The sequence below is a fragment of the Ambystoma mexicanum genome, chromosome 8 (assembly GCF_040938575.1).
Source record: "Ambystoma mexicanum isolate Mex_15411 chromosome 8, UKY_AmexF1_1, whole genome shotgun sequence".
Taxonomy (NCBI): domain Eukaryota; kingdom Metazoa; phylum Chordata; class Amphibia; order Caudata; family Ambystomatidae; genus Ambystoma; species Ambystoma mexicanum.
This window is the reverse complement of record NC_090929.1, coordinates 967879016-967905446: the sequence shown is the minus strand read 5'-3', so window position 1 is coordinate 967905446 and position 26431 is coordinate 967879016. Positions and strand designations below refer to the sequence as shown.

The 26431-nt window shown below is 42.1% G+C and overlaps 1 protein-coding gene across 1 annotated transcript in view; it reads left to right on the top strand.

The window, feature by feature from the left end:
• EPHA8 (EPH receptor A8) overlaps window positions 1–26431 on the top strand; it is a 1837897-nt gene that overhangs the window by 1635815 nt on the left and 175651 nt on the right. Inside the window, exon 9 of the mRNA XM_069610879.1 lies at window positions 5201–5268. Within this exon, the coding sequence (XP_069466980.1) occupies window positions 5201–5268 (68 nt within the window). The remainder of the gene's footprint in view (window positions 1–5200; window positions 5269–26431) is intronic.

Below are 26431 nucleotides of genomic sequence, written 5' to 3'. Positions count from 1 at the left end.
AACAATCCAACAGCTTTCAACAGATTCAAAACCACCATTGTTAATGTAGTATTGTGCACAGAGGCAGCCCTTTCTCAGAAAGTAGGAGTGACAAGGCAGTCTACAGTACTGACAAATTGAGAGAGATATCTAATTCTTAGTTCCTTCAAGGCCGGGCATTCAGTCACAATATTTCTTAAAGTTTGTATCTGCTCGGCATCACACTTCACTTTCATTTCTGTGGATGCTCTCTCCAGCGGATGTAACACCCTTCCAACATGTTCTGCTGTCCTTTGTTCCCCTCTGGTCTGCCTCAAAACCCTTAGTTCCTTGGTCTACAACCTACTATGGCCTCCCCTCTACATGTTTCCTGACCAACTGCGTAGACGATCCTAAAGTGCATCAGTCAAAGAGTGCACCCTTAATGTTATGTCTTCTGACAATCATCCTCCTAAAATCGATGGCTTGCTTGAGGAGCATGATATTGACTTCCTTGGACCTAGCTCTCTACTAGCTTCAAGGCTTTGAATTACTATTCCCTTACATAAGTCTTCAACAGTTCGGTGAACAACAGACCCAACAGGAAGGGTTGTGGTATTTCCCATATTTATCCTGCAGACATCACAAGGTCCCACATTGCCACAGCTAAATTCACCACCCTTGAGAGTCTCCCCTGCACATGTCTACTGGATGAAACAACCACCATCTTAACGGTCTGCAGCCCTTCAACTAACACTGACCTGTTTGCAAGGAAATGTCCCATTTAATAATCTGCATTCAATCTTTTTCCTACCTCATCCTTGTCTTGGGGAACTTTAATGTTTGTCTGCATACCTCATCAAACAGATGTACACTTCTTTTTCTTGATTTCAGTGAGGCTCCCTCCCTCATTGCCTGGTCATCTTTTCTGACCTCCCCTACATATGTAAAAGCTGGATCAATTTTGAACTTGCAAAGATAAAAAGAGAGCAGAGAATACTAGAAAGGTGCTTGAGAAAATTTGAAACTAAAGAAGATGATGTAAAAATAGTCCATAGGCGCCCCTCTGTGAGAACGAACACGGCTAAATGACCTGTTGTTTGGAACGGTACCCACTCGAGAGTTTGCAGCCACACTTTAGCTCCCTGTGCCTTTCACAGCAGTGGTATATACATTTGCATATCAGTCTTTGTCCCGCCCACATCGGCAGTCCAGCACCGAAATGCTATGGCAATTATCTTCTGAACAAGAGTACCAACAGCAACCCCATACACATGTTTCAGACGATGAGCTGGTTTTCCAGTGTCACATGAAATTCTACTTTGCCACTATCAAAAATATATAAAAAGGCCATGCTTAATAGGTTGATCAACCCGACAGTGATCAACCCGACAGCAATAGATTAGCTTAAGTGTCAAATATCTGCAGGAAGGTTTGCGGCCCTGATGCACATGCACCTACACCCTGCACGTCTCTCTTGTGGATCGCATGCCTACCTTCATTGAAGGAAAACTGGAGTGGATTCAGGACACTGCCACTCAAGCTGCTGTTCTCACTTCTGCTCTCTGTCCAATACCAATGGTCTCCCTGCTTATTTCTCCTCCAAGTCAGTTTCTCCAACCGACATCATGCTACTTGTAAAGAAAAATAAGGTGTTGGTGGAACAGGTTTCTTCTTGCCCATTTAGCATCATCAAAGATAACATTGCCACCATAAGCTTACTCCATGGTTTCCCTGTTCAATTGTTAATTTCACTCTATTGCCTTCCCTTGGGGATTTATTTATTTGTTTATGTATCTATATACAAGGAAGAACAATGTTATTTTGATCGCAAAAATAACATGCAATAAATAAGATGTCAGATTTTATGGGAAGCATTGAGCTTCTTACAATGGGGTGAGTTTGAGTGACATTCTGACCAGGTTGTGCTGAGGAGTAAATGGAGCAGTCATCAGGATAATACATGGGTGGACTTCCATAGATTAAAGATAATCACCATTAGACATTTTTTAAGTGCAGGTAGATGGTATGACCACCTATGTTAGGGATGTGACCATGATGGATAAAGGGAAACATGTTAGCATGAAGGTAGATGACAGGTAGTTAAAGAGTGTAACTCAGAGTAAATAAAATGGGCTTTCAATGTGGCTTTGAACAAAGAGGTCTGGACTGTTTCTTGGATGTCTGGAGGAAGAGAATTCCATACAAGTGGAACAAGAAGAGAGAAAGAGCATAAGTGAAGAGTTGCATAGAGGATGATAGATACAGTGGTGCCTAAACATAGATAGATTTATGAACCTAGAGAAGACATTTAAATCTAGTCTATTTTGCATCATCAGCCATCCAGCCTGGTGAGGGTAAGAAGAATAAGATGTGAAGGGGGAGTTTAAAGAGAGTCCTGGTAACAAAGTGAATGATCTTGTCGAGAGGACAGAAAGAATAGTTGGGGAGACCAAAGAGTATGCGGCACAGTAGTCCTGTTTAGAGAAGAGAAAAGTGGTTAAGAGATGCCTTGCAGTGTTGAAAGTAATGAGGTCCCTGAATGTCATAACATTTATGAGGACAGTCCATGTCTAAATGCTGCTAAGAAGGAAACCATCCTATTGACCTAAATTTTTCTCATTCCCTCATCTAGGCACCGCATATAGGAAGCTGTGAATGATTTTTGAAAGCTCTCTCCTTCGCTTTCAGATTCTGGAACGTTTTTAAAAATGTCAATTGCCAATTGCACCTTGTCAAGTGCATTCTGCTCATCCTGAAAATTGCACATAAGGTAGAGGTGAAAAGAGCATTGTCCTCTTGAGGTTGAACTATTGTCATACCCTTTAACTAGGCCACCATAGGTGCTCATTCCACACATTTCAGGTCATCCAGAACAGGACTGACATGCTCATCCTTGACCACAGGCTGCTAAACCAAGTCATACTTGACATTTAATCCCAAGACTGGATCCCAGAAGAGGTCCAGATCTCCTGGACATCCCTTTGCTTTTTCCACTGGGCCTACTGGTGGCACAGATTTGGGTACCTCGGGAGTAGGGAGCATGCAAAAAACCCATCAGAGCTTCTGGGGGCTTGTCTTTGGAATTCCCTTAGAGCCTCCATCCGAGATGATTCAAACCACCTTTATTTTCAGGAATTAAAGACTCTCTTCTTAGAGGAAGACTTTGGCCCTTAAAGCAAGACTTGCAGCCTCTTCTAGGATATCTCTGACGTTGTGGAGAGTGGAGGGTTCCATTTTCCATCTCCTACCTCCTCTCTAACTTGACCACCTCCCATGGTCTTTACTCCCCACAGGAGATTGCCTTGGGAGCTGCTACCCTCTTCGCTCCGGGGACCTTTCTCCCAGTTCCCCTCTATGCTTCCTAACCTGGCACCTCTTGCTGTGGATTTCCAAACGCAGCACACTGCAGCCTGTGTTGCCCACTAGTTTGTGCCCCAGATTCTGGTTTCTTTTGTCTTGGGGCGTGTGTCATGCTACTGATCAGCACCTTTCAGCTTTGGCGTGCACTTTTCTGTTTTGCACTCACTTGCTGTTGTGTTCTGGGGAGCCACACCTGTGTTTTCCTGGCTCCTGGCTTGATGTACTGTCAGCCCTTGCTTATGCCTTTGAGCTCCCCGCTACCCTAGCTCCAGTCACTTGTCTGCTCTGAATATGACAAGGTTGTGAATATCACTACTCCCAATTTCGCTTTTCCATATGTGGCGGCACGAAGTGGCTGCTCTCGCAGAGGGTGCCTTGTAAATACACTTAAATACATATGTGAAGAAATATAGAGATCAAAATACGTTTCCTAACTGCACCGGACAGAAAGATGCATTCAAATGTACACTTTGGACCGTAGAAGAATGACTACCTTACTTTTCTGAAGGGTGCATTTCGGTATTTCCTCTGTCATGTGTTATCCTTTCCCAATGAGTTTACTTGTCTTCTGAAAATGTAAGAATTATTATTATTATTATTATTATTATTAGTATTATTACTATTATTATTATTAGTATTATTGTTAGTATTAGTATTATAGTATTATTATCATGTTATTATTAGAAGTCGGCACGTTTAATTTTGCTGCTGAAATCGAATCATTCGATTTAATTAAAAACATTTGTAGAAACACAAACGCAAAAGAAAATCAATTTGTATTTGTATTTTCTTTAAATGTAATTATTTGCAATAACCAGATAATTCACTTTCTTAAATAAGTGATTTTTTTTTGTAAAACAAACTGAATCATTTAAAAGAAAAGATATTGTTAAAACACCCATTCTTTAAAATGCGTAATCAATGTGCGACTAAGACCAGATGATTCTCAATAAAAATGAACCTTTGTTTATACATAAATAGATTCACTGAAAAAGAAGACATGTGTTGTTCGTTAATGCCAAAGCATACATTGCAATATAGCTCATTTATCAGATGTTCTGCCGCAGTCACTGCTCTCCATTGGAGAGAGTGAAAAAACACATCTTGACCCACCCGTCATTTTTTATCCTTTGTGTGTTCATTTATACATCGACCTCTCAAAATGCATTTTTTTCGAAGCTTCAGATGTTTTCTATTTTCTTATGGTTCTTAGCTCTGAAATCTACAAGCACAAGTAAACTGAGGCTAACCTCAGTGGAGGACATGTACAATGACATCGAATGCCTCGTGGGGACAGTAAAATCACCATGTTACATGTAACTTGATTTGAAAGTAGCAACTAATTGTGATTTGGAATCACATGGGATTTCTAGCACATGGTGCACACAGAAAGTACTGCACGAGGTAAATATTGGCTATTTTACCCCATGCTTACCTACTATATACACAATGAGGTAAACATCACATTTGATCCTACCTCATAATTGGGGGGTATTTAAAATAAAAAAGTACTTTTTAAATTCCAAATGTCTTTGCCACGACTACAACTGTTCATGCGGCACCCTAGAGCTTGTGAGACACTTGCAGGACCTATCCATTAAGTGATCTTCATACTTTTTTGAGGGAAGGATATGATACGTTTTTTTTTTTTTAATGGAAGGTTGCCTCTTGAAAGTTGTCTTAGTGGGCTGCATATAAAGCCACACGAATTTGAAGAACATCCAACCTTTTCTGTGGAGTTCAAAAACATAGCACTGTCGTCCATTCTTATTCTGACAATGAGCTGAAATCACCAGTCTTACACATATGCTGAAAATGATGTTGTTTGTTTGACATGCTGTGCCAATGTCTCCAATTGTGTATGGCTATTCTTCCCCAGGCACTGTGGCTACAGCAAGGCCTTCCAGGACTCTGACGAGGAGAAGATGCACTACCAGAATGGACAGGGTGAGTTTGGCCAGATGTGTAGTGTTCTGATGAGGGAAGAAAACAATGACAACTTTTGACATTTCTCAAATGTCAACACAAATGTTTGCATAGCTACACACGTCTGTTAAATATGGCGATACTACTTGGGACATCTGTCTCTTCACGTGTCAATTCTTAAGCTTTACATTCCATCTTTGGGAATGGGTACTCAGTAATTCCTCCTTCGGAATCCGCAGTGAAATCATATCCTGGGCATTGCATTGGTGGGACATCACAATCACTCTTTCCCAAACAGGAGACATATCATTACACAATTCCTCTGTGAGGAGAGATTTTCCTGCGCTTCTCTCCTTATAAGCAGATTCCCTTCTCCATCAGTCCAGTAGAGTATTGGATCTTACTCCCTGTTCACCCCTCACAGTGCTCCTGCTGCATCGAATCTGACATTGTACTTCCCCCTCCTCTCTGCATCATGATCCATGCCCTGCTGCGTTGGCATCATACCCTCCCCTAGCCCCGCCAGCATTCAAGGCACCTCTTAAATAAAGATCTTTCAAGCTGCTTGTCACCTTGAACAATGAAAAGTCATAAAGGCTTCACTCGAAGACTCAGTTCAGCTTAGAATGGGTTGAAATTCAAAAATAATTGCGAATTTGACGTTTGATTTGACATTTCCAAAATAGTTTGAACAATTGTGAGGGTGGATGAAAGTGTGCTTGAGAGAATATGCCTGCAAAGCCTTTGGCAAGATTTGAGGTAATGCGTTCAACCCATCTCCCTCTTTTTCAGCAGTCTCGCTCTCCGTATTTCTCTCTAGCAATCTTTTTTTCAATACACCCCTAACGGTTTCTTTCTCACTTCTCACACCTGCCTTACTTTCCTTTTTTTCTCCAGCTCACCATAACTTTCTCTCAGGTTTCCCCTCAAATTCATGTCATTTAGCTTTATGTTCCGTATCTGTCATTTCAGGGGCTTGTCATTTGACTTGTATTACTATTTTCATTTTTTTCCTAGCTCTGACTCTGTCAACCTCGTTCTATTTTTTATTTACCCCTTAGTTTACCTTTCAGTGTCTCTCATGTAGTCCTCTCTCTAACATGATATCTTTCTATCCCTTTGCTTTTTTCTGTATATGTCCATGTAATCTCTCTGTCCCTCTTTTGCACTCTTTCCACTCTCCATGCCTCTTTCTGTCTTTTTCTACTTGCATAAATAAGCATGTCTGCCTGTTGGACAGTCTCTGCCTCTCTTGCTCTCTCTCTCTATCTCATGCACCTTTCTGGAATACACACACAAAGGGCCCCATTATGTCCCCGGCGCTAGCCGTGCCGGTAAAAACAGAGTCGTGTTACTCCCCATTCCCATTAGAGTCCCATAGGACTCAATGGGAATGGGGAGGACGGAAGCACCAGCACCGTTAATAACAGTGCCGGAGCTTCCCTTAAAGTCTGCGAGCGGGTGCCGTTCTGCCTGCCACGTCAGATCTGGCGGGCAGGACGGCACCCACCCGCAGAACTCAGGAGTGTGCCAGTTCAGTAACAATGGTGCCGGTAGCTTACCGGCACCATTGTTACCTGACCCGCATACTCATAATGAGGCCCACGCACTCTTATACTCTGCGTCATATCTCTCACTCTCTCTTCCTCTCCCTCTTCCTCTTGCTTTTTTAGCCTATCTCTGTCTCTAGCCATCCCCTCCACCTCCTGTCTATACATTTCCCTGTTACTCACGCTCTTTCACTTTGATGTTCATATTTCTGTTTTAGCTTCTATGCTTTCCGTTTAACCAGTATTTACATTTAATTCCAGAAAATACTGAGTTTCCTTCAACGAACTCTTTAATCTACATATGAAAATGTAGGCTTCCTAACTCGTGAGGCATGCACGTGGCATGCAAGCCTATGTCATTCCTCTATTAGTTACATTATGCTTAATTTGTTTTCAACCACTTTAAATATAGTTAAACAGGGATGGAATGAGAACACAGTGTGGTCCCAGAAATGTTTTCGAAAGTGGCATTAGATTACATTGTGTGAGAAACCCATAACCCACTAAGTAAAGCTCGAGGTTCTTTATCCAAGTAAGTTTTGAAAAATGGATGACTCCACATAGTGAAGTCTAAAGAACATTTGTCCCTCTGTAAGCATAAACAAAGTTGTTAAACAAAGCAAAGTGTTAAGATTGAGAAAAAAATAAGATCTTCAATTCTTTGCTTCCATGTCATGTGGGGGATGAGGAGAGATGGACGGAAAGGTGTTTGGTGACTGGAAGACAGTGTAAGAGCAGCAGAAAAGCAGGTCTGTAGGGTATTTTGTGGAGATTTGGGGCCTGACGGTATTTTATTACCGCTGAGAAATAACTTAGCAATAATCACTCTTTGTATTCAGATTTGGCCATGTGCAACAATAATACAATGGACATGCATTATTTCAGCACCCAGACCTGCATATTTGGTATACGTGGTTGGTGGTATTTTGGTGAGCATAATTCCCTTGTTTTATTTGTGGCCCCAATGTCCAGAATCCCTTATCTTCGCTTAGATTTTTCGTGTGATCACTAGAGAGACCTCAGACCTGCATTCTAGGGAAACCACAATTTCCAGGGATAGTGTTGGTGCGCCACCATGGGCAAACTCACTGACTTATTTACGACAGAGAGCTATATGTGGTAGTCTTGTGGTAATTTCCACTACCTTATATACGGTAGGGAGCTATGTTCAGAGAGTCTCTCTTCCCGTTGGCTCATGTACCTCCAACAAGTTATACTACAGTCACTCACAATTATTCATACTGATTCTGACATACACACATCTGTCTTAAAATGACCATTGCACTGTTTAAAAATCTCCCCACATCATTGGCATTGTAATGGTAAATAGAAAATAAACCACCCGTCTGTTTTCAAATATTTTCTGTATTATAAAATTTGCATTTAGACATAATCTCATTCTTTACAGCAATAAAAGGGAACAATCAAAGCATTTTCAATGACACACTGCAATTATAGTGGCGGAGAACAGAACTTAAATTGCAACATTAGCACTTGATTAAGACACGCACGGGACTTTCATTTTTCTACACTGACTGCATACTTTCGTGCACACACACAGCTCCCCCAGTTAGGTAATTACCTTATCTGTTTAGAGGATTCTCTCTGTGAATGTGGCTCTCTTGGCTTAACTCCAACGAAAAGGGACGCTTGCCTTCTCAAGCCGGGGTCATTGCCTGGAATTCTCAGCTTTTTCAGATAGGACAGCCTCTGCCAGTGGAAATGTAATTCTTTCAGCTTTCCCCAGTCTCGACTGCAGCAGGACACCCCCACAGCCAGGTCTTCTCCCCAGTAGTGCAGAAAGATGTCTGCCTGTCTTTTTCCCTGCTACTGCCCACTAAAACTTTCCTCTCAGCCCTCTTTATGACGTGTTCCAATGAAATCCATCATCTCTCATCCTCCTACTTTTAAACAATAGCTTCGCTTATACATTTGCAATTGTTGCAAATCTGACTTCCTTCCTCCTGCAGTTACTGTGCACAACAACACGGATAATCAGGCAGAGAAGAGAGGAAAAATCTGCACACTCATTTAACTGGTTTTCAAAATATGCCTAATTCTGCAGTAGAGAACACATTTTATTAGTGAGTTATAATAAAATAAGGTTTTATTAGTCAGGTTAATGGTTAATATGTTAGCTGTTAATTTTCAAATGTGTCTCTAGCAATATAGGCATTTCAGGTGAAAAATAGTGTGCATTTTTAAATGAACACGTGTGCTTTTAACTGTAAAAATAGCTTTGCATCTTATATGTTAAAATCGTTTTTTGACCGAATAGTCTGTCTTTCCTTGTTAATCTGCTAACCCATATAGCAATGCACCGCACCCTTGTGGTGGTGCTGCAAAAAAAAATGCTACTTGTGCAGTAGTGCTGTAATGCTATTTGTGCAGTAGCGCTGTAATGCTACTTGTGCAGTAGTGCTGTACTCTGTGCTGTAACATGCCAAATATCCTTACATATACCCTCCTTTTGTTTTTAGAACTTGGCTATAATCCAAGCCAATTCCTAAAAACAACTTGTTCTATTTTTTTTTACAATATAGCAATCCAACAAAATGAATATTCATGTGCATCAATGAAAATTTGCAATTAACATTTCATCTGAGTCCATCAGTTCATAAAATGTTCCACATTTGCCTTCTCAGTGGAAGTGGCATTACTTTAAGTTTAAATTTTCCAAGTCAATTAAAGAACAGAAATAAAACAACTAACTAAAACAAATAAGTAATATAACAAGTTAAAATAAATAATTAAAATAATAAATACGTGGAACTTCATATGCCGGAACTTTTGTTTTGTCTCTTTTGGTATGTCCCGACCAGCGATGTTATTCGGTTCATTCGAGTACTCTTTCATCTTGGCAATCTTGAATCCACAGTAGTCATCACTTTTGGCATTCCGGTTATTTTGTCTTCACCTCCACCTGGAGGCAGGCATCTTTTGGTCTTCATCCAGGGGACTCCAGGACTCCATCGTCTCCCGTGGCCTCTGATCCCGGAACCTCCGATCAAATAATGTTAATCGTCTAAATCAAAATAGAAAATAAACAGATTAAGTACATAGCACAATACTAACTTCATCCTTTTGCCAAAAATAAAACATGCTTGGTAAAAATACTTCGTTTTTTTTTTTTTTTTTCTGAAATTAAACACAAGTTAAAAGAAAACAAACACATATAAAACAGCATTCAATATTTAATACACTTTCTCTCTGCACACCAACCACGAGCTTCCGTTATATGTGCATTTATTTATTTATTTATTTATTTATTTATTTATTTATTTATATTATATATTTTCACATATATTACAGTGTTTATGTGCCATCCTAACAATCAACTTTTTTTTAACTTCTTTGTCACTGCCTCCTGATCACACCCATTTATTTTCTCAAGGGACTCTATCCGTTTCCACATGCTCAAGCTGCCTGATCTCATGTCTGGGATGGCATGGTTTGATTTGATTTACATGGACAAACTGCTCTATTGCTGTTTCACCTTCATTTTTCAAAATTTTATACACTACAGGAGAGACTTTATCTATAATTCGAAATGGCCCCTGCCAGGCTGCCAGAAATTTAGAATTTTTCTGTTTACTTTTTCCAAAATGAAACTTGTACACCTGATCCCCTACATTGTATTCCTTTACTGATGTCTTTTTGTCATAATATGACTTAGCACTGTCAGCAGCTCTTTCCAGATTTCTCTGCACAAAAGCAAATGCATGTTGCAAATGCCTCCTCAGTTCATCAATATATTCATGAACTGTGGATGCACTCACTAGAGTTTGCTCATGTGTTCTGTATAGTAGGTGTTGTGGTAACACCATTTTCCTACCTGTTAATACCTCATGGGGGCTAACACCTGTTGCTTTGGCAGGAGTCGACCTGATTGCCATCAAAACCAATGGTAAACGCAAATCCCAGCTGGAACCTGCTTCTGCCACAAATTTCTTTAAAATGTCCACAACAGACCTATTGCTTCTTTCAACTGTACCTGAAGACGCCGCCCGATATGCGATATGTAGTTTCCTTTTTACACCTAGTATTTGCCATACCTTACTCATTAGAGTACTTGTGAAATGACTTCCTCTGTCTGACTCAATTCTTTGTGGCAACCCAAACCTTGAGAACACATGGTTCACCAGCAATGTGGCTGCTGTTTGCGCACTACAATCTGGTGCGGGAATGCACTCAATCCATTTTGACATCAAACATACCACACTCAAAATATAGCGGTGTCCCCTGCTCGACCTTTTTAAAGGACCTACATAGTCTATTTGCAAATCTGACCATGGGAGAGTTAGGCCTCTTTTCATCAATGGTGCTCTATGCATTGGTGAAGCAGGTTTAAATTGGGCGCATACTAGACATCCTCTAGTATATAATTCCACATCTTGGGACATATGTGGCCAGTAAGCATAATCTTTTAGTATTTCTAATGTCTTTTGTGAACCTCTATGGCCTGCAGTTATGGCATCGTGTGCATGGTGTAGCATTAGTCCTCTGAATGAAAGGGGTACTACCCACTGTATTTGCCCTGTTATGGACTCTCTAATCATGAGTCCATCCTGTAATCTAATTCGTGTTTTGTTCTTTAATAACACCCTCAACTCTTCTTTTCCCATACAATCATTTTCTGTTAAAGGATTTTTTTCAGGATCTATCAAATGATTATAATAGATTCCCAAAATTTGATCATTCTTTTGTGCCTCAATCAAATCTTGGTCTGGCGTGTCATGACTCCACTGCACCACCGGTTGATCTACCTCCTTTGGTGCTTTAGAACGTGTGACTGCATCAATTTGTATTTCACCCATTAAATAATCAATAGGTAGCAATTCTCCCATCACAGCCCCAATCTTAGCCAGATGGTCTGCCTTATCATTTCCCTCCTTATCCTCTCCTGGTGTTTTTAAATGCCCACGAATTTTTCTCCAGTATATTGTTAAATTATTTTCTGACACCAATTTGTCTATGGCTTGTATCATTTTTCCATGTTTAAGTGGCTTTTTGTTGTATGTAATCATGCCTCTTGCTTTCCAACCAGGCAAATACTCCACAAAGCTATTCCGTGCATAGTCAGAATCAGTCACCAAGACAATTTCACTGAACTTTTTATCAACTGCAGTAGCAATTGCTTTATAGATGGCTGCCAATTCCGCCACCTGACTGCTCCTATCTCCAATCCTCATCCCTATACTAGGAACGCCTTCACATTTCAACCAGACATTTCCTATTCCTGCCACTAATTGTTTATTACTGTCATTTTCAATGTGAAAAGCACAACCATCCACATATACAGTTGGCAAATCCTCGCATGTTTTTTCATCAAAAGCTTTGTGTGGTGATTGTTCAAATTCCTGCAAACTAGCTTCCACTTCCATTTCATTTGGTATTTGTTCAGCTGCACAGTCATGTAAGTCAGCTAACCCTTGAGCAATTGGGCTCTTTTTATTTTGTCCATATCTTACTTCTACGGGAAAACCTTGTAATGCCAGCGTCCATGAAGTGATTCTGGATTGCGCTAGATTGCCTGATCTAATTCTTTTACTCTCTAAAAATTGCAAAGGTTGATGATTTGTTTCAATAATCACCTTTTCTCCCTGAACAATGGGGCGGAAATGTTGTAGCGCCCACACAGTGGTTAATAGGGCCTTTTCGCATCCATTAAATTTCATTTCAACTTGGGAAAATGCCTTACTTGCATATGCAATGGTTTTGTGATTCAAATCGTGTTTTTGTGATAACACTGCTGACATACAATGTTCAGAAAAGCCTATTTCTATAAAGAAATCCCTGTCCTTTATGGGGTATGCTAAACATGGTGCCTTTACAAGACATTCCTTCAATCTAGCCACTGCATCAGACTGCTCTCTTCCCCATTTCCAGGGAGTATTTAGTTTAAGCAGTTTAGTCAATGGTTGAGTGATTTCTGCATAATTCTCAATAAACTTTCTGTTATAGCCTGTCATCCCTAATAAACTTTTTACTCCTTTCACATTTTTAGGATCTTTTAATCTTTGTATGGCCTCTATTTTCTTCCTTTGTGGATTTAGCCCATGTTCAGTCACTTCATGCCCTAGAAAGTTCACTTTTTTCTTGCACCATTGTGCTTTTTGCAAAGATACTTTGGCGCCTGCTTTCTGCAATTGGCCAAGCACATGTCTTATTTCATCAAAATGGCTTTTAAGGTTTTCATTTTTTATCAAGACATCATCCACATAAACTATTGTCCCTCTTTCCGCTGCATCTGGCATGGCCTTTCTCAAAAATATGCCAAATTCACTCCCACTATTGATGTACCCGAACGGAGCTCTAAGCCAGGCATATTGAGTCCTGTCAAATGTAAAGGAAAATAGGTGTTGTATCTCCTCTGCCAATGGCACACACCAATATCCAGATGTGAGATCTAACGTGGTAAATACATTTGAACCATGTATCTGAGCTAGGCCCTGATCAATGAATGGTAGTGGCCATCTAGATACTGGTACTCTTTTATTTAACTCTCTTAAGTCTGCACACAGCCGCCATTGACCATTTGGCTTTAACACACCTAAAATAGGCGTATTGGATGTGCTATGAATGGGCCTAATTATTCCCCGTGATTCCAAATTTTTAATAATCTCTGCCAATGATTCTAAACATGCCAGCGGTAGTCTATACTGGCGTACAAACACTGGATTTCTGCTACAACCTTCTGGTAGTGTGGCCACATGTAAATCAGTTAAACCACAATCATAAGCATCTTTTGCAAATACATCCTTAAACTCCATAAATATTTCCCTCAGATTGCGTCGATCCTCATCGCTGTTACATGCATCCGCTAAGGAGATCTGCTCTTCTACCATTCTGGAAAATTCTGGAAACTCTTCTGGTAAAGGAATCTCAGCGCTTTCCTCTAACTGTGTGGCTGTGTCTTTTTGTAGGGCTGCCACTTTCAAATATTTAGGCATATCAGCTTCCACTTCAATGGGCTGATTTCCTGTTTCATTTTCATTTAAATTAAATATTATGCAATCCTCTTGATGGCAGCACACTGTCTCATTTGAATCATAAGGATACACAGAATGAATTTTAAATATTCCTTTGGGCTGAGAGTCCAGGTGTTCTGGCAACTCGCCCTTGACATCTACATATTTTTCAGGAATATTCCCAATCACCATGTTATTTAAATCTGCCGTATAATGTGATTTTTGTATGGCCATTCCTAATGGGGAGTTTTCCTCTAAATGAATATCCTGACAACCTTTATTATTCACCATGATTTTTACAGATCCCTCACCAATGTCTACCAATGGAATGTATTCATAATCCAGGCCTTGCTGTTTTATGGATTCATTCAGGCATACAAATGCATCAGAGCCTTTCATCTGCTGTCCATTTTTGCATTTCAGTGTTATTGCAAACTGTTTTGTAAATGCAGGAACAATAGTATTTTTCCTCATCTGTAATTCGACTGCATAAGGAACTAGTTGTGCACAATGATAAGCCCTTCTTTTGTCTTCAAATTCAGGCGCCGGCCCACCTAGGCGTGACCATATTTTTTGATTAAGGAAATCTAACACCATACACATTCTGTGCATGATGTCATTGCCCATGTAAAATTCATTTTGTGCTCCACTCACTATCCATACATTATGGTAAATTGCTTTCTGCCCAATGCTAATTTTAAGCATGCATCTGCCTGTAATTCGGTTTTCAAAGTCTGGACTGTCCAACCCAGAAACATATTGGTTTTTAATCCTAAATTTCGGGATTTCTTCCCTCTCCATAATTTTTTGCAACAATTTCTCATTAATGAAACTCCTTTCATGTTCAAGCGCTAAAGTGGCTTTTATTGTTTTAAGATAATCATTTATACCAGCGTGAACCCATGGTTGCTCATCTTCCATGTGTATCTCTGCCAGAGTGGTAATGTGTTTTTCTGAATCTGTTTTAGGAACAATATTCTGTTTGCATGTATTCTCTTTTAAATAGAAACGTAATGTGTGTTCGTCTATGGCAGTCTGCCAATCTTTCCTTGGGTCCAAGTATATTTGTACAGGTAGTTTTTCATTGTCGCTCTGATCTTTGTCTTGACACCTTAATATAACAGTGACACTAGGTATGCAGCTATTCTGGAGATATACCTCCACAGCATCATTTGTTTTGGCAACGGTGTGACATTCTTTTATATTGCTGTTTTGTGATTTTAGTTTCTTAGGCCTCAATGGTTTTTTGGTTAAGGACCACAGCACTCCATTCACCCCATCTATGAGAGGAGACAATCTTTTCAGGCAATCTGTCCCCATCAGAAATGGAATTTCACAAATAGATGTGATCAATACCTCTTGTTTCATTCTGTGCTTTCCTATTTTTATGTCAACCTCAGTTACACCTATGATGGGCACCTCCTCCCCATTAAAGTTATGCACTGGGCCTTGATTTGCCTTCACTGTGATCTGACTCTGTGGAGGCCTCCCTTCATTGATACTCTTTACCAGCTCCTTGGACATAATTGTGGCCTGTGCGCCAGTGTCAATCATAGCAAAGGTGTGGCATTTTTCTTCTACAGTGATGGGTGCATAATATCTGTCCTCAACTTCCTCTAATACACATAAGAAATGTGAATTCTTACTGATTTCAGGGCTCACCTTTCTCAGGTCTTTTTCACTTTTGGCTAAGCACATTGGTAAATGAAAAGACATTTTTCCCTCCTTTTTACCCATTTCTGTGCGAGATATTTTATTCATTTCTCCATGTTCAGAGGTTTTTTGGAGTGTGGCCACCATTCGCCCATCCATCTGGGTAACATCAGAGACCACATTACAACCTTCCAACTGAACATGTGTCACAACATCATTCAGCAATTTGTCATTTTTTAATTCTGTGCATTTGTGATCATTTAGTGTAATACCAGCCCTTTCAGCCTTTTCAAAAATATGTGGCTCAAAGAATTTTTCAGGTGATTGACTTGTACCCTCCTTGTGAGTATTTCCTTTTTCTGTCTGTGTTTGGTAATTGTTTTGCTTGCCCAGGAAAGGAGCTATGGCATCCCCACTTACTCCCTGTTCACTGGTATTCCCCATGCATGAGTCATTTTTCTTAAATCTGTCCCTTTGTTCTTTTGGAATTCCTAATGTTTCTTTTTCATTTGTGCAAATCTTTACTGTTTTATTTAGCTCTAAGTTAAACCGTACCTCTTTTTTAGAAGTATTTGCACTTTCTGTCACAATTTCATTTACTGGTACTTTCATTTTTAATCCATTAGACATCTCAGAGTCGTTATGCAAAATTATATCAGAGCTATCTGTCATTTTGGCACTGCAGTCATCATGAGTACTTAGTCACTTTTCGGAAGCCCCCCGGTCATTGCTATGGCCATCAGCCCCCTCTTTGGAAGGTTGTTTTTGCGCTGTATAGAGCTTTCCTATTTGCTCAGCTAACATTTTCACTTGGGCCTCAAGGCATTGGAACCTTTCCACCTCTCTAGGATCCTCTTTCTGTGGCCTAGGTCGATATTGGTTGTTTTCCCCCTGATTGGATCTATTCTGATACCTCTCAGGTGATTGATACCGGTTGGGATGGTTTCTGAACTCTTGATTCATTTGTGGAGGGGAGCGGGTTGCACCCATCCTTTGATTATAGTCCCCTGGTGGGGAATCATTGTACTGGCGTGGACTGTAGTTCACGTTTTGCTTCATGTCCTGTCTCTCAGATTGTGGGTACTGGCCCCTATATTGATTTCCATTATCAGTAAATCGATCCACATATCGGGGCCTATCCTGATTACCATATATCATGGTGCTGGGATCAAATCTGCTCTGTGTCCCCAATGACTGGTAGGGACCATCATTTCTTTGATCTTGATTTTGTCTCTGGTTATTGTTCATACCTGCCATATCAGACCGGTATCTTACCCGGGGTCTATCTCCTAAATATCTAGGGCTGATGTAGCTCTCTCTATTACTAGGATCATGTGATTGGAACATTGGTACAGTAAATGGCGATCTTTGTTGATTACCCCTTTGTTCAGGTGTCACATTATTTTTACCTTGGCTTTGAGCAGACTCAAGGGACATTTTGGCTGACCTGATTTCCATTACTGTGGCTGAGGGTTCTTTAGATTTAGGCCTGGTATCTTTCATTTTATCACTTTCTCTACCCTGACAATAGAGTACCTCATATAGCTTGGTGCTTTGATGTACAATCCATTCAAGGGACTTGTCACGGTCAAATTCACGGACCAATTGGGATATGATGTCTTTCTGTAGCCCATAGAAGGATGCGGTTTTAAACTCATTGGAATTTGAGTCAAAAGATACATCAAAGCGAGAGAATGCTCTTTTTAAGTCTTGTAAAAATTGGCGAGGTGATGTATTAGGTCCAGCAGTAATAGTGTACGCAACTTTCTTTGCCTCCTGCAATGACTGAAAAGGAGAAAAATGGCGCCTAATTTCTTTTTCAAACTCCAGCCATGTCATATTCTGCTGTTCATTTAATCCCCTTATGATGCTGGCCGTCGGGGCATCTAAAGTTAAATGAAAATATTGTCTGTACTGTTCCTTAGGTATCTGGAGCGCTTTAAAAATGTCATGCACCGCTTCTAAGTGATCCTCAATGCAGCATTCACCTCCCTTTTTAAATGGTTTGATCAGGGCTTTAATGGATTTCATTATTTTTATGGGGCTACTTGTTGCAATGCATGGAATTGCACTATTTTGTGATTCAATCCTGTTTTCAGGTGTATGAGATTGGTGGCTGCCCCCAATGGGAGTATCAAATCCCCCAAGGGCACTGCAACCAAGTTCAGTCACCGGCCCAGTCACTGGGGCACTAGCTCTTTGGGCAGAGCTAGAATTCACCTCCACTCCATTGAATGTGGTACCCTGCCGCCTCTCCTGGGACCTGGGAATGCACATTTGCTGTTCTAAGTCCTTACACTTTTTAAGGAGTCTGTTGGCTTCATCATGCAAATAATTATTTTCATCACTCATTTTATTAATTGCCTCCTGCATATCGCACATTTGCATTTGGCATTCATTGAACTCTTTACTTCTCTTGTCTCTTTCTTGGATCATTTTAATCATTTCTTGTTCTACACTCTGGAGATCACCTTCTTTTTCGCAATGTTCTTTTTGTAAAATCTGCATTTCTGAAACAACCTCATCTTTATCCTGCCTAATGTGATCCACTAAGGCTTTTAAGTGTGTCAATTCTTGCTCACTATCTTCAAATTGTTTCTTGTTTTTGGATAACTGAGTATCAAAGTCTCTGCATTTTAATTGCATGTCTTTTTGGCATACATCCAATTCTGCTCTCAACATTTCCTGATTTTTACTTGCCCCATCTAATTCAGTCTTTAACCTGTTAATTAGCTGAGTATCATTCTCTTGCATTCGCAGTGACTTGTTTAAAATAAACCATATTTTGCCGCATAGCCGTATTAAACAGTCTTTCTCTGCACTTTTATCGGCTGCATTCAATAATCTTGTAAGGCAGACCTGAATTATGCTGCCTTCTGCAAAAATATTGTCTAGTTTTTCTTTCTGCACCTCACCCTGAATGCGGTTACTCCATTCTAAGGTACTGTTCGAAGACCAATTCCCATGTGCAAATAACTTTGCCTCTAAATATTGCACTAGATCTGAGAATGTGGTTTCCCTTTGTGACATTCTGAAATTCGTTTTTAGTGGCACACTGCTATTATAAAATGGGTTCCCTTTAATGTGCAAATGGCAGTGTGAGACACGCTTGCCACGCCCAGTAGGTACTCTATGATCACTTTCCCGGCCTGCAACGCACCATAAATATGTAGGGTATTTTGTGGAGATTTGGGGCCTGACGGTATTTTATTACCGCTGAGAAATAACTTAGCAATAATCACTCTTTGTATTCAGATTTGGCCATGTGCAACAATAATACAATGGACATGCATTATTTCAGCACCCAGACTTGCATATTTGGTATACGTGGTTGGTGGTATTTTGGTGAGCATAATTCCCTTGTTTTATTTGTGGCCCCAATGTCCAGAATCCCTTATCTTCGCTTAGATTTTTCGTGTGATCACTAGAGAGACCTCAGACCTGCATTCTAGGGAAACCACAATTTCCAGGGATAGTGTTGGTGCGCCACCATGGGCAAACTCACTGACTTATTTACGACAGAGAGCTATATGTGGTAGTCTTGTGGTAATTTCCACTACCTTATATACGGTAGGGAGCTATGTTCAGAGAGTCTCTCTTCCCGTTGGCTCATGTACCTCCAACAAGTTATACTACAGTCACTCACAATTATTCATACTGATTCTGACATACACACATCTGTCTTAAAATGACCATTGCACTGTTTAAAAATCTCCCCACATCATTGGCATTGTAATGGTAAATAGAAAATAAACCACCCGTCTGTTTTCAAATATTTTCTGTATTATAAAATTTGCATTTAGACATAATCTCATTCTTTACAGCAATAAAAGGGAACAATCAAAGCATTTTCAATGACACACTGCAATTATAGTGGCGGAGAACAGAACTTAAATTGCAACATTAGCACTTGATTAAGACACGCACGGGACTTTCATTTTTCTACACTGACTGCATACTTTCGTGCACACACACAGCTCCCCCAGTTAGGTAATTACCTTATCTGTTTAGAGGATTCTCTCTGTGAATGTGGCTCTCTTGGCTTAACTCCAACGAAAAGGGACGCTTGCCTTCTCAAGCCGGGGTCATTGCCTGGAATTCTCAGCTTTTTCAGATAGGACAGCCTCTGCCAGTGGAAATGTAATTCTTTCAGCTTTCCCCAGTCTCGACTGCAGCAGGACACCCCCACAGCCAGGTCTTCTCCCCAGTAGTGCAGAAAGATGTCTGCCTGTCTTTTTCCCTGCTACTGCCCACTAAAACTTTCCTCTCAGCCCTCTTTATGACGTGTTCCAATGAAATCCATCATCTCTCATCCTCCTACTTTTAAACAATAGCTTCGCTTATACATTTGCAATTGTTGCAAATCTGACTTCCTTCCTCCTGCAGTTACTGTGCACAACAACACGGATAATCAGGCAGAGAAGAGAGGAAAAATCTGCACACTCATTTAACTGGTTTTCAAAATATGCCTAATTCTGCAGTAGAGAACACATTTTATTAGTGAGTTATAATAAAATAAGGTTTTATTAGTCAGGTTAATGGTTAATATGTTAGCTGTTAATTTTCAAATGTGTCTCTAGCAATATAGGCATTTCAGGTGAAAAATAGTGTGCATTTTTAAATGAACACGTGTGCTTTTAACTGTAAAAATAGCTTTGCATCTTATATGTTAAAATCGTTTTTTGACCGAATAGTCTGTCTTTCCTTGTTAATCTGCTAACCCATATAGCAATGCACCGCACCCTTGTGGTGGTGCTGCAAAAAAAAATGCTACTTGTGCAGTAGTGCTGTAATGCTATTTGTGCAGTAGCGCTGTAATGCTACTTGTGCAGTAGTGCTGTACTCTGTGCTGTAACATGCCAAATATCCTTACAGGTCCCACACAGAGTGGCCCATGGGGTAGAGGTGGACCGGGAAATCTCCAGAATTCCCTGTAAAACATTCCATCACAGTAGTTGAGTCACATAGTATCTGGCCATTGGTGTTTGAAGGTATGCCTGTTTAGATTATCCTGGAACTCAATCCTGCTTTGAAAGAAATATGTTTTAGAGTTCTTTTTGCAAGAAACTGACTAGGACATCGCAGATATCCAGCCATTTCAACATATTCATTTGAATAAAATCCCAATGTAAGGAATTGTCATCTGGCAAGCAGCACATCTCTTGCTTTGTTTTCCTTTTTATTAATACATAAAATGTTGTGGGTGATTTCTTCTCCAAAGGATAATCTGCTAACCAGATCTCCCTTTGTTTCCCACCCCATGCCAAAAGCATGGTGTACTTGTGCCCTGCTGCAGTAGTAGCCTGATCCGCAGCATCTCCTCTGCTCATGGCCAGTTCAAAGGTCACATGATGCTTACTTGACCACCACAGTGACAGCCAAGTTAATGCAGTACAGGAGCAGCATTTAAGATATTTCCCCTGTACCAAAACTATGATGATCATGAGTGCCCCATGTTGGTGGCAGAATAGTCTCTACAAATAAGCTATGGCTGAGTTTAGGCATAGGGCATGGCATCAGTTATGATCATGACCACCACATCCAAATTGATATCACATGTGTCAGCTCCTGTGATTCAGCTCTGCTGTGGTAGGGAATGTGTATTCAGGTCAGATGTGATGATACTGCCACTCGGCAGGACAGAAACACAGAGAACCCAGCATCTCTGATATCCTTTGTGAAGGCAGGCAACACCCTCCCCCAGAGACAGCCACAGAGCAGGCAGCTATCCTGGGCTCAGGAATCAAAGAAGCACACCTATTCAGAAGGAGCGATCTCACACCATAGTGGTGCATGTCCAAAGAACTATGATGTCAATGTGGTGGGAAGGTGGCGGGGTAGTATAATCAGGAGGGTTCAGATCAGTGGAAGAAGCCTTCAATCATCTTGTTTCTCACTGTCTCTTTCCCTTTCCTGTCCCCTCTAATTTCTCTGGAGAAAAGCACTTTCGGTGGAACATTATCAAGGCAATATCCATTCTGGCTTGGAACAGGGATTGGTCCGCTAAAACAGGCTAGCTTTAGATCAATCACCTGGGGACTTGTGCCTTTAAAAGAAGAGGGCTCTCACCCCTTCAGCAAATTCCTCTCAGATCCTCTTGTATCCTTTAAGGCCACAGATTCATTTTAAGATCTAACTGGATTTCCTTTCAGACAGTTGTACTGTCCAAAGCCCACAGCCTGAGGTGAACAGGTAGTTGTCCAAAACAGAAGGAAGATCTGCCCCCTACCAGGGTACTTCAGGACTGACCGTTGCTCTGGACCAGGACCAACCACTCTACAACAGACCTCCTAAACTAGGGGAGCAGACCCTGAATGGAAACATCATGTCCTTGAGTCCTCTGCGGAGGCTTCACAGCAATCGGACGGCTTGGCCAGCCCAAGCTCCCTGTTCTACTGCACAACACGAGTCACTCCATGTTCACCACATCTTGAACAAGAGGGAAGGCACTGGCACTGGTGTCTACCTTCCTCCAAACAGCCAAACTCTTGCGTGCATCCCATTGTATTGTGTCCTAGTTAAGCACGTCACTTGTTAGGTCGGAAATGACTACTCAGTGCCGGAACCTGACCCAAATCACTGGAGAGTCACTTGCCAGTTCTTATCAGGGGTTACAGCCACAGGTTTGTCCAGCTAGCCCGTGAACTGCCACCTCATCAATCGCACATCAATGCAGTCAAGATCACCACTTTGACGACCGTCACCCACTGTCTCGAACCGCTGCAGTGTCACTCGCCAGCCTCTCCCAGCGGCTAAAACCGACTCAGCCTTGCCAACTGGGAAGTGTTGCTGGGACCACTGGACCTGCATCTTTGAATAGCCACCATTCTATAACACAGATCATCTGCATTCAACCCTACTCAAAGCCTGCTTGCTGCCCGAGCCTCCATGATCCTCCGGCCTGAATTGAGCCTGGTCAGCTCTCATTGACGTTCGATTCCCGGTGTGACGTATCAGCCACCCAAGAACTACATCTGTACTGTTGACTATGAACTGCCACCATGGTCCACTGGGATCCTTGAGGCTGGTTAGGTCACGATTGTTCCTGTTTTCTACAAGATATCATTTTTATATTTTTATGGTAGTACCCAAGGGCGTTGCTAGGTCTGTAAAAGATCCAGGCTAGAGCCCATTGCAAGTTTGGACTTCACATCATCACTCTGCTACTACCTGTTGCACCTTGAAACACTTGTGTATAGGCGTGTTATAAATGCCACATCCTAGCATATCATATGCTCAACCATTTAAATATAGCCAGTGAAAGCCATGTGGCATTTAAACCTCGCGACTGCTACGGTTTGACTCATGATGAGGGACAGTCAGGGTGGCAGGGATGGGAGACAAGCCCTGTGGGAGGCGCTTACCGATGGGTGACAATCAGGGTGTACTGATGTTAATTTGGAGCTTGCAGTAGGAAGGGCTTTCACATGGGTGCCAGCCAGCAGCTAGAACCATGTTTATCATCATGCACACAAAGACCTGAGGGGGCATTTCAAGTAAAGCACAGGGAGGGTGGCACTGGCAGCTGTCCAATTATGACAACAGATGCAATCTGCTCCAAGCACCAGTGGAAAAGGGGTACCCTGTGACATTAACCAGTGGCGATGACGGATGCAAACAAATATCTCACGTCAGAACAGAAACGCCAGCCCCAGCCACCCCGAATTACCAACTGCAACCATTTGGCTGAGAACTGTCACCCCATGACAATGTGTGACAAAACAAAGGCAACTGCTTCCACAAAGCCCAACACAAAACTCATCTCTGCTGGCCAGCCAATGAAGCCCAAACACTGAATAGCAGTTAATTAATTTAACCCAAAAAAAACAATATCTTGGATGGAGCATGGACACGGACAGCTCGCACTAGCGCCCGGCGACCCCTTCAGAGTACAGTACAGATTAGCCTGCAGTGACAGGCCACCATAAGGTCTAGAGGCCCTGCGGTGCCAGGGGCGAACTTCACTGAGCCACAGTGAGTGCAATTGGTTTCACTGTATCGTAAAAAACAGATTTTACAAGTACCCTCTAAATGCTACCCATTTTATCGCTGCATATGGATTAAAGTCAGGGTGGCCTCCCCAAAATTCCAACATACGCATACAGGCTGTGCAAAGGCCTCAGGCGATCTACATATATGTGCACCTGGCCACATGGGAGGACGCCATGTAACTGGCAGGCAAATGGCATCACTTCCACTGCACAGCATTGATCTGCATGCAGAGTAACTGCTCAGTTTGTGGAGAGAGACTGCAGGCCCCCAGAGCTGGTGATGCAGGCAGAGTACTGCCCACCCCTCTCACCTGACATCACCACTGCACACTCCTGGTACTTGCCTGTAAATCCTGGTGCAATCCTGTAAAGTGTATAAATGCTGGACTGCATGTCCCAGGATGCAATATAATATGAGCCCACAACTCTGGAAGGGGCGATTATTTCACACTTGACATTGAACACATTGAGACTTCCATAAACTGTCTTATAGGCCTCACTGAGCTAAACACTGAACCCCCACTCCTCGGAAGAGCCTATATGATACACCCACCTGATTGTAGTCATGGCTAGACAAAGGCATGCCTTGTTAGCGCACCTAACATGCACACTTGCACATCAGACACTCAGCATTGACCGAAGCTGACACTTTGCAGAGGGCTGCCCCTACACTGTTCAGGGTCACATCTGAATCCATTAATTACAATCCTGCCAAGTAGAGGGGCATTTCTCGGAACATAGACAACGTGATCATCCCTCCATCCTCTCCTCCATGTTTATTCTTTCCCTCCTTACCTCTCTTTTCTTCCGTCCACCCACATCGCCACTCTTTCTCCCTAACCCCACGCCACCTCTTCCCTTCCTCTTTACCACCCCTCCCTGTGCAATGCCCACATGGAGATCAGTAAACATCTGGGTTATTTATTTTTATAACCCGAAACTGGGAAACTTATAATTAATCCTTCCTGCGGAGCATGCACCTATGTTACACCCCAGTAAGCGGCAGGGCCTGGCCTTGCGTGCCTGTATGGCACGGCCAGGAACTTCCATAAGAAGTGTAATCACTTTATTTGCAAAATCAACAACACACATGTCACCTGACCCAGAGGTGACTAACTCTGCACCTGATACCCCCAAACACACCTCACCAAGTTGGTACAAGAGAGAATTGAGTAATCATCAATCAGTGATTGCCAATATCATGATATTAATATCAGCATTTATTACAAGAGGTTTCTTTGCCACCAACATTGGAGAAAAAGACAGACTTGCAACAAAACCTCACAATACCGTCTTTCCCAGGGGAGGGCGGAGAGGGCTGCTACTGCGGACTGCAGCCATACTGGGAGACTCATTTCATTTTGTGACTCTGCATTTCTGACCATCCCCAATTCCTCCGGAATGGTGCCAGCTGCTGCAGCCGCCGTCGCCCACCGGTGTTAACTGGCCCCATCTCAGGCTGAAGGGTTAACACTTGAATTTATCCGTCAGGCTGCCTGCAGTTTGTGCCGGCAACTTTAGCAGTGCTTTGTGAAAAAAGGGCAGGCTAAGTGGGGGTTCCGCTGCCATGCTTCCTTACTAATCTGGCCTCTTCCTCCTGCTAGATAATGATAATGATGTGTGTATTAATAGCGCTTTTCTCATGTTTTTATGTAGTGCTTTGCTGGAGGCAATCAAGTTATGTTATGTTATGTTATCTGCACTTGTAGAGCGCACGGTTGCCCGAAGGCATCATGGCGCTGAGGAGGGGGGGCTGACCAATTAACACAGACACATAAAATAATGTGCTAGAAGAGAGTGGTCTTGAGCGCTCTTCTAAAAGCAAGAAGATTGGGAATTTTCCTCATTGCGGAGGGGAAACCATCCCAGAGGGTGGCCGAGGCTATGGAGAAGGCCCTGCCTCCAACCCTAGTACGATGATATCTTGGGACAACAAGAAGGTCTGCAGTGGATGAGCATAGGTACCGCTCTGGAAGATACCGGGAGAATTTGACCTGCAAGAACTCGGCCCCTTGACCGTGGATAGCCGATGGACTATACACAGGGCCTTGAAGCGGACACGCTGGCAGACTGGCAGCCAGTGGAGTGAGCGCAGCACCAGGGTGATACGGAGTACCCGTCGTCAGTCTAGCCGCCAGATTCTGTATACGCTTTAGCCATTAAGTAAAGCCAATAGGCTGTGACAGATACAGCGAGTTACAGTAATCTAAGCGGGAAAGAACTAGTGCTGCGACTACTGATGGGCGCAAAGGTTCCGGTACCAGAGGTAGAACCTTCTTCAAAATCCTGAGTTGGTAGCTTGGCACACAGCCGTTACTTGATCGGACATGGAAAGGGAGAAGAGAAAGAATAACACCCAGGTTTTTCACTTTGCATACTGGGGTGGGTAGGGGCCCAGGGAAGAGGGCCAAAAAGCAGTGGTCCACAGTGAGGGATCCGGGGGACAGCCCATCACCAGCACCTCGGTCTTGTTGCCGTTGAGCTTGTGCCAGTTCTGATCCATCCAGTCGCCAATGGCCCTCAGACAGTCACGGAGGCACAACAACACCTCAGCTTGGTCCTGATCCAGACGGATCAGGATTTGGGTGGCGTCGGAGTATGAGTAACAATTGAGACGGTGGGTGCAGATGAGGCATATCAGTGCCCAGATGTAAATATTAAACAAGATCGGGGACAGTGAAGAACCTTGCAGGACACCACAGGTGAGAAGACAAGACGGAGAAAGGAAGCGTAGGGTCGACTGAAGGCTTTTTTAAAAGGGGGACAACCCTCGCAGATTTCAACTCCGGGGTACGAGTCCAGATTGGCAAGAATTATTTATTATTCACACTAAAGAACACACAGTTTCTTTGTTGGAGTATAGTTTGCGGACGAGCAATGCGTCTCTTAATAAACTACCAAGTTTAGAAGAATGCACTGTGCCGTGCTAAAAAACACTTAGTGATCCTATTCGATCAAGTGTTTGCGCTTGTTAGATGAACAGAAAACATAATTTTAATTGATTTTCTCTATTAAGCGG